This window comes from Humulus lupulus, chromosome 6 (assembly GCF_963169125.1).
Source record: "Humulus lupulus chromosome 6, drHumLupu1.1, whole genome shotgun sequence".
Classification (NCBI taxonomy): Eukaryota; Viridiplantae; Streptophyta; class Magnoliopsida; order Rosales; family Cannabaceae; genus Humulus; species Humulus lupulus.
The window spans coordinates 90,255,644-90,264,534 of record NC_084798.1 but is presented as its reverse complement, the minus strand read 5'-3'; the positions used below and the strand labels follow the sequence as shown (position 1 = coordinate 90,264,534).

The window sequence follows — 8,891 nt, the reverse complement described above, 5'->3', positions numbered from 1 at the left end:
TAAATGCTTGGCAGAAGCTTAAGCACGTGTGTCGCTTGGGACAAAGTACTGAATAGAACGAATCAAGTAGAATGAAAACTGCCTTTATCCATTATTAAGTAATGCAAATGGAAAAAGGAAAGGGGAAATTGTAGGGAAATGATTTTTCCCGATAAACTATGGGATATAAATTAAGCAAAACGCATCGTTTCATTTAATATCTTAAGAAGAGATGGATTGAAAAAGAAGAGCTCCAAATGAGCGCGCTGCAGAGCATAGCTCCAAATGAGCTCATCGCAAAGTAGAGCTCGGAGGAGCTCGTCATAGAAGAGCAGAGCTCAGAATAAGCTCATCAAATAGAAGAGCTAGTATGCGTTTATTTGTAGATCAGAGTGCGGCAAATTTTGTTTGAATTGATGAGCTCTGAGTTCAGTGTGATTGAATAGATGGATGAGCTCTCAGCTCAATGTGATTGAACAGATTTATGAGCTCAGGCAGGAAGAAAGTGAATGAAGCCAGCCACATGGATTAATCCTGATAAGCTTCTCTAACTTTCTTCTTTGTTATTTTTTCTATAAATATTAGAAATGGGACCAAATTTTGGGACCTAGAACTTGGGTGGAGTAAACGTTTGAATAGATTGAGGATTGAGAAGGAAAGTATTGTGCTGACTTAAGCATCAGAGTGTCTTTTGCAGGTACACTCGTTGTGTTTTCTCTACTCATTCCATTGAAGAACACATTTATGCTATTGGCCTTGCCAAAGGAATGTGTTAGTTACTGGTAATCTCCATGAACAACGGATTATTCACATATCCATAAACACATGAAATTAATGAAAAGATTTGAGGGAAAGATTTTGACCCAAACAATAATATATTTTATATGAAGTGAATTTATGATAAACTATTTTAATATTAATTACTCATTTTAATTAATTCAATGTAACTTAATAATTGCACCAACAACTACTACCAAAATTAGTTAGAATCTCCAATTCCATCACAAGGTATACAAGAATATAATTGTTAAAAAAAAAAGTTAGCCATACCTAACTAGAGAAATTTATTTAATACCTAACTAGAGAAATTTATTTAATTGTTTATCGCACTAAATAAATACATATAATTTTAAGTGGATAACATAATAATTTAAATTTTGAATAAATACTATTTTGTCCTTTGTATTCTGTAAAAGTTACTGATCGAACTCTGTATTTTATTAAATGGACCATGTATTTTGCAAAATTGAACAAAAGAGTATTCTGGACCAAATTTTAGTCATTTTTTTAAATATGACGAAAATACCCTTAGGTTTTTAATTTTAAATAATTAATTTTAATATTTAGTTTTGTATTAAATTAATTTCTAATATTAAAATTTTTAAATAATGTAATATTTAATTTAAAAATAAAATAAAACAAAATTAAAATTTTAATATATATGGTAAACTTAATTAGAAAAAATAAAATCTTAAACAAAAGTTAATTAAAACAAAATTAACGTTTGAAACCCATATTTTCAAAGAAAAAACTAAAATGAATTCTTGATTTCATCTAAAACCTTATTCAAAGAAGAAGATCAAATGGTCATCATCTCTGAGTCAATATCTCATCTCAGATCTGAATAACCAAACCCAAAATCAAAATTAATGTTCAAAAATCTCATAAATCCACAGATTTATTATTCCCTAGCTTTCTTCTCAAACTTGAGCAAGATGAACACCACTAAAATTTATTCACAAGAACAAAACAAATATGCCCCAAAACACAATAACAAATCACATTCTACAGTGATTCAAAAGCACAAATTAAAATCTAAAAACCCTTGGAAATTTGTATTCCTGCCAGGAACCATAACTCCCTAGCTCTTCCAAACCCCAGAAGTTTTTGCTCCCCAAGATCTACCCAGAAAATCGCCTCCAAAAAATTGACATGCTCACACACAAACCTTGATCTTGCTTCCCCAGATTTCACCCAAAAATCGCACCAGAAGTTCTTGCTTCCCTAGATCTCGCCCAAAAATCGCACTAGAAGTTCTTGCTTCCTCAAATCCATCACACGCAAGCTTTTCCCATCCTTGCTCAACCCATCCCCGTCGGCTTCAGATCGTACAAAAAAAAAAAAAAAAACCTAGATGTACAAAAGACTCAAAAATATTCAAACCCAAGTTTGCTCTTGAACCCAGTCGGCTGTTGCTGAAAGTCGGTGAAGTTCGTCTGCTGTGGTGCCCAGGGAGTAGATGAACGTCAATGAGGTTCGTCTGCCATGGTGCCATCCCCGATCCGCGCTGTCCAAATCCGCACCGTCCAAATCAACGCCGTCCCCGAGCCCCCACACCATCGCCGAGCATCTAGCTCTTTCCCTTCGCGTCGTGTTCCGTCGCAGCATCGATTCCTATCAACTTCGAGATGCTCACTGCATGCAAGCATCCTCATCGTGCTCCATCTCAACAGAACCTCTGTCGTAGCTCCGATTTGGGTTCAAGGTACCTGCAAAAAAGAAATACGGAGGATGGAAGAAGAAGAAGATGATGATGATGAGGGTGAAGAATGAAAAGTCTTAGGGTTTTAAAATTTAAAAATATTTATAATTTCATAGCTTTTAGGTTTAATTAATTGTTTAGAAAGATTTAGTTTTAGTTTTTTTTTAAAAAAAAGTTATATCTCAAATCTATTTTTAAGATTAAAGATATTTATTTTTTAGTTATTTTTTATTTTAAATTCAATTTATATGATTTTTTATTTAATATTTATTTAATTTATTAATTTATAAAATATGAGGGTATTTTGGACATTGAAAAAATATTTGACCAAAATTAAGCTCAGAATATTAATTTGTTTCATTTTGCAAAACGCAAAATTCAAATTGTCATTAATAAAACACAAAATCAGATTAATAACTTTTGTAAAATACAGGATCCAAAATAATATTTACCATTAAATTTTTTATGTGACATTTTTGTGCTTAATTTACTTGATCGATAAAAAAATAATAATTTAAAAATTCTAATAGAAAAAATCTCAAAGGTTGAGAAGAAACATTGAACTAAAATTTCACAACAAAGAAACAGAAATGCAGATGATCAAAATTATTAAGAAAAATCAGACGCCATCCTATACAGATTTGAAACTTAAGAAATAAATAAATAAAATTTGGTATCTTATTTATATGCATGTGGCTCCTTCAAACTGCAACCCCTGTCCGCTACCTACTGCTGTGTCTATTCCAACCCAACATTTTTCAGTTATGTATTTAGTTATAGGGATTCCTGAAACTTTTTAATAGCTCAGGAATGTCATAGCCGAGCATGTCATCAACAGCTTGTATCATTTTCGGCTTCAGCTTCTCAAACTTGTCGATGTTATAACCCCTTAATGTCTCCCTGAACTGCTCTACATTTGGGAAATCCCCTGGTGGTAGATGAAACTCTCTTTGGACCTATACATATTACATTAAGGAGTAAAGCTTCAGTTCAGCTAACAAAAAGGCATTGAGGGTTTTCAAATTAGACAGGAAAAAGTAAAGAGATTTTTCAACCTTTGCGAATGCATCACCCAAATTATCAATAAGTTTCTGTTGAGTTTTTGCTTTTCCCATCATAGCAGGCATCTCTTTCTTTAGATGGCTAATGATATAAGCATGTATCTTAGCAGCTCTGGCACGTTTCACAAATTCATTGATCTATAAAGAAAGAAAAAAGGTCCCAATTAGCAACTAGTAAGTTTACTAAGCCAGAAAACAGTGCCTAATAGAGAGGGACTGTATCGACTAGCACTGTATAACTGAGCTCTTCAAAAGATACAAAACAAACAAGAAATTCAACTTACACGACGATCACAAGCCTTCTTTGGAATATCTTTTAGATCAGCAAGAAGATCCTCCTGTTCCCTTTCAAAAAGCTCTTTCCCAATAGGACCGGTTGCAGCTTCATTTACTGGTTTGTCATTGAATGAGCTGTTTCAATATCCAGAGTAGAGTGAATTGGTCGGAACTAATAAAGCTTCTCGTGATTGGAATATACAACTATCTAACTACTATGTATCATTATAGCATATGGACCTCGAATTGAGTTAGGCTATAGAAACAGTTTCTGGTATATATCATAGACATTTTGAGCACAAAAATTACTGTTCAGAGAAAAAAATTAACTTGCCAAAAGACAACCAAGAATTATACAGATCTGCTACCCCAAAAATAGGGTTAAACACAGGAGTATGTAAAGATAGATAAATATGTAAAGAGAGGCTACCCAATATATACACGCATGACCTCAGGAGTATTAATAACCTTGCCGAGTGACCACATTAATGCTCCATAAACCCTCATTAGCTGCAGTATAGTCCAAGGAATAGATAATTAGCTTGCAGCAACTAACTCCCAAAAATAGAAAAAGAAACAATACAGAAATAAATTGGTAGAGAAATACTTGTTGAGTATCAACTTGGTCAGCCTTGTTCAGCACCACACGAATCTTATCATCGTGACCACGTAAAGAAGATATTACACGTTTAAATTCATCACTAACATCAAGCTTATGAGGATCAAACAAAAGTAGTATAAGATCACACTTTGAAGCAAACCATGATGTTACACCAGTAAAATCATATGCTCGTTGCGTTCGTTGCTTCTCCCCTGATAAAACTCCAGGAGTATCCACAAATGTAATGTGCTCCAACAGCTTCGGATGCAAAATAATAAAATTTAGATATAACAAAGTTAATTCAATTAGGCTCATTGTAATTTCAAAATGATAACTCACAGGATGTGGCATTTGAGAACACTCAAATTTTGATAAGAAAGCGGTTCCAAATGTTGTAAGCCCACTGAAGGGCATATCAGCTTGGACAGCAACAGTGTTGCCAGGGATACTCCTCTCATCAGGCCCAGACTGTAAACAACCGTAATAATATAGCAGAAAATCAATAGATAAAATTATGTACAAAAGCTGAAAAATGAAATCAATATTTACAACTGATTAGCCTCTGTAATGATCATTAAAAAAAGAAAGAAAGTGAGGAGGTGGTTATAAGGATAAAACAACCATAGAAGATAAAAAAGATAAATGTTCCATTACCATAACAACAACAAATCTGTCAGTTGTGGGTTCTGGTCCAATGTGAGCTCCTGTTAACATCATAAAATAAAGTAGAATCGTATTCAGTACATACAGACACACGCTCAACCACAACTGCAAAGAAAGATGCACTGAGAGATAGATGTTGACGTGACTTGCCTGGGTAACTGTTTCTCAGTATATGCTTGATGAAAGTTGTTTTCCCAGTGGAGTACTGACCCAGAAGCATAACCATGGGTTTAGCATCAAAATCACTATTAGTCTGTAAAACACGATGTGGCATCAACACATACATCAGAAACAATAAAGTAAAATTGAAAAAAGAAGAATAGGGGACTAAGTCTACAAAATAATTTTAAGAAATGCACATAAATACTTACTAATGACGGGGACACGAAGTCATTAAACCGGTATGTGTCTTCAAGTGGCTTCAGCTTCTTGAGATATAGTCGCTTTAAGCCATCAACAATTGAAGTTACAGAAGAAAGAGACACCTGATCATAAGTCATTTAAAAAAGAAAAATGATTGGCAACAAATAATAAGAAAGATAAGGAGATTAAAACAAAATAAAGTACTTTTAATATGTAAATTAAGAAAAATCAGGTGTACAAATCACATGTGGAAAAGCAATGACTTCAAATGGTTTATAAAACAGACACATAAATTTTGTGAAAATTTAACTCGAGTTATGAGTATAAGAACATTGAAAGTAGAAGCATGTAAACTAAAACACCCACCAAATGCATAACCATTTTGAAGAAATCAACATTTTCCCTAGCAAAATACTAATAGAAGCACAAAATCCATTTTCTCTAATCAAAATAAGAATAGATGGTCTCAAAATTGTAGGACAATGGCTCACCTTTTTAGATGATTTTGAAGAAAACCACTGCGATGAAGGTGAATGTTGCACTATAGAACTACCTGCATCACCCACAGCAATTAGTAAATATACATTTAAAACTTATAGTAACAAAAACCAAGTGAAAATAGAGATCAAGTTCTAACCATTTAAGTCAAGCTCACTGATCTTCTGTGAAGTCTTTTTCTTCTGAAATATAATAAAGTAAAATCAAGTTCAAGATAAAACAGACAAATAATATGACATATCTTTTATAGAAAGAAATAAGTAGAGCAACCCTATTCTCAAAGAAATGATAAAGAAAAGTATGGCAAAATACTCACCACTAGTAGTTCAACCAAACCCTCCATAACAGGGGGATTCAAACTCTCAAAGTCAACTGCAATACATAAAACTCAAATGAGTTGAAAGAACATAACCCACTCAATTCACTCAAAAAGACACTGACTCCAAACCACCTTTAGGACACCTTACCGTTACTACTCAATAAGTCATGTGTTATCTCATGTCCAGATTGCGCCAAAGAAACCAGCTACACACAAAGCAATAGTAACAATGTTTCTCAGGGATGTCATGTCAAGGACACACCTTCACAAAAAGTTCTTTTTTTTCTTTAAATTGCTCCCCAAACTCAAAATTATACCTGCATAGCAGCAACAAACTCTCCAAAACCAAGATACCCTTGTCTCTTCGAATCTGCAACCGCCCAAATCTTGGGTAAAAAGAAGATAGAAAAAGTATGGTCAATAATGCAACAAGATACATACTAGCACCCAATAGAGACTCCATGAACAAACCAAGCTATCAAGCGTTGATAGAATTATCCAAGCCCAATAATACAAATAACAATAGAACATGGAATTTGCAAATTTTCAATTAATAACCATGATATCAACTATCATTCCATTTTAAATTTAATTAGTCGAAAAAAGCAACGACCTATTCGAAAGCAGTGTAATCATAATTTAATGCATTAACTCGGTTAAAATGCTTACCTGAACAACAAAAATGATGGCTAAGAATAAACAAATTCATATTAAATGTGAAAACCTTACAACACAATCACACACACAAAAAAAGTCTCCAAAAAAAAAGAAGGAAAACCTGCTTGAGATCTTGCCGGGACAAATTCGACAAAGCGAAGAACTTTAAAGCATCATTGCCAGTAATGCGGCCATCACCATCTGAAAAAAATAAAAGTTTAAATTTGGATTGAACTACTGTCAAATTAGAGAAACGATGAAAGAATGTACCTGAATCAGCACAAACAAACCATTCCTGATAGATGCTCTGATGCTCTTTGGAGCAGGAAAAGATTGGAGAAGAAGCAATTTCCATGGTGAAAAGAAAAACAACTGGTTTTTCCTACTAAAGAGGAAATATTTGGAATTTAAATATAAAATCTAACAATTGCATAATCTGTTTTAATATCTATTCAATAAAAAAAAAACTTAAAAAAACGAAAATTTGAAAACAGACAACACTTTCGATGGGAAAGTGTTTTCTCGGAAAAGAAAGGAATCTTCCTCCGAATCGAAAGGGAAGGAAACTATTTGAGTATTTCATATATAAACGACCTCGTTTTATGCTATTTCACTATTTTTTTATCTAATTACTTAATAATAAAAAGAAGTGAAGATATTATTTTTTAGGGTTGCAAAAGTGACTGAACTCTTTGTGTTTTGTCAAATAATAATTCGTACTTTACATTTTGTAAAATAGGATAAAAAAGTATTTTGGATTAGATTTTGGTCAAAATTTAATTAAATATGACCAAAATGCTCTAATATTTTATTAATTAATAAATTAAATAAATAATGAAAAATATATATTTTAAAAATTTATTAAATTGGTTTTAAATAAAAAATAATTAAAAAGCTATTGTAAATAAGAAAAAATTAACATAAATAGTTTTATAAAAATTAACAAAAATACTAAGATTTAATTAATAAATCGAAACATAATTTAGAAATCTTAATCCTAATCTATCAGCCTTAATATTCACTAAACATAATTTAAAATAAACAAATAAAACCAAAGAAATCAAAACTTAATCAACCTAAACCCTAGTCTCAATCTATCAGCCTCCATCTTCTTCTTCTTCTTGCTAAAACCAAAAATCAAATGAAAATCCATCTGAATCTCAGATCTGTAATTCTACCCTAAAAGAAACCCATAGATTTAGACAAAAAAGTTCAAACCCAAACCCATATATTTGTTCTCCATTGATCTCCATCTCAAACACAAATTTGAAACAACTTGATGCCGACTGTGGGACGATGAACTCGACCCTGGGTTCTGGCTAATGACAGAGAGCTCCTCGACGCCGGCCACCCAGCCCGCGTTGACCTAAAGAGCCAAGTCGATTGGAAGGGAAGCTTACCAAGGAGAACCCAGGAACCAAGCCAATCTGGCCTCCCAATGTTGTCACACTAAGCACCGCATAGAGAACTCAGAAGCTTACCGATCAAAAGGGAAGCTTGGCGTCCACCCCGCGACTCGACCATCCTCGGATCTGAAGCTACCGAGATACCCTCCTCGCAGATCCCAAGCATCATCACAGCCATAACTCAACCTAGGTTCTCACCTCCATCTCTAGCTTCAAATTTTGTGGCAAGGTTCCTGCAAAAACAAGATGGAAGAAGAAGATAAAAGAGAAGAAGAAGAAGAAGATGATGATGATGATGAAGGACGATCTTGATTCTTTTTTTGTTTGTTATGTTGTAGAGAATAAGGGTTTTGATTTTTTATTAGTTTTATTTTAATTAAATTAAAAATTAATTTTATTGAATATTTTTTTAAAAAAATTAATTTTTATTTTAAAATATATTTTTAATTATTTAATTAATTCAATAATTAATAAAATTAAGAGCATTTTAGTCATATTAAAAAATTATTTAGCCAAAATCAAACTCAGGGTACTCTTTTATTCCACCTTGCAAAATGTAAGTTCCAAATTGACATTTAACAAAACA

General features: G+C 32.8%; 1 protein-coding gene across 7 annotated transcripts; it reads right to left on the bottom strand.

Annotated features, from left to right (window-relative positions):
• Positions 1 to 3,044: 3,044 nt before the first annotated feature.
• On the bottom strand, positions 3,045 to 8,651 carry LOC133782358 (EH domain-containing protein 1). Of its 7 annotated transcripts, none has more exons than XM_062221630.1 (17): positions 8,381 to 8,651; positions 7,170 to 7,284; positions 7,021 to 7,100; positions 6,560 to 6,628; positions 6,391 to 6,448; positions 6,240 to 6,295; positions 6,063 to 6,105; positions 5,917 to 5,978; positions 5,434 to 5,547; positions 5,213 to 5,315; positions 5,054 to 5,103; positions 4,739 to 4,867; positions 4,406 to 4,657; positions 4,229 to 4,308; positions 3,807 to 3,933; positions 3,517 to 3,660; positions 3,045 to 3,417 (listed from the first exon to the last, which is right to left on the bottom strand). In XM_062221630.1, the coding sequence occupies exons 2-17, from the start codon at positions 7,252 to 7,254 to the stop codon at positions 3,232 to 3,234; spliced, it is 1,638 nt and encodes a 545-aa protein (XP_062077614.1). In that variant the 5' UTR covers positions 7,255 to 7,284; positions 8,381 to 8,651; the 3' UTR covers positions 3,045 to 3,231. The 7 variants fall into 7 exon arrangements, with proteins under 7 accessions (XP_062077614.1, XP_062077617.1, XP_062077613.1 ...); XM_062221633.1 differs by having other exon boundaries at positions 7,170 to 7,281; XM_062221629.1 differs by having other exon boundaries at positions 7,170 to 8,651.
• Between the last annotated feature and the right edge of the window lie 240 nt (positions 8,652 to 8,891).

Coding starts and splice junctions, on each gene's coding strand:
- LOC133782358 (XM_062221626.1), bottom strand. CDS start 7,254: ATGGAAATTGCTTCTTCTCCAATCTTTTCCTGCTCCAAAGAGCATCAG. Junction 6,629..7,020: donor CCCGGCAAGATCTCAAGCAG/GTTTTCCTTCTT, acceptor TTTTTACCCAAG/ATTTGGGCGGTTGCAGATTC. Junction 4,309..4,405: donor ACCAAGTTGATACTCAACAA/GTATTTCTCTAC, acceptor ACTATACTGCAG/CTAATGAGGGTTTATGGAGC.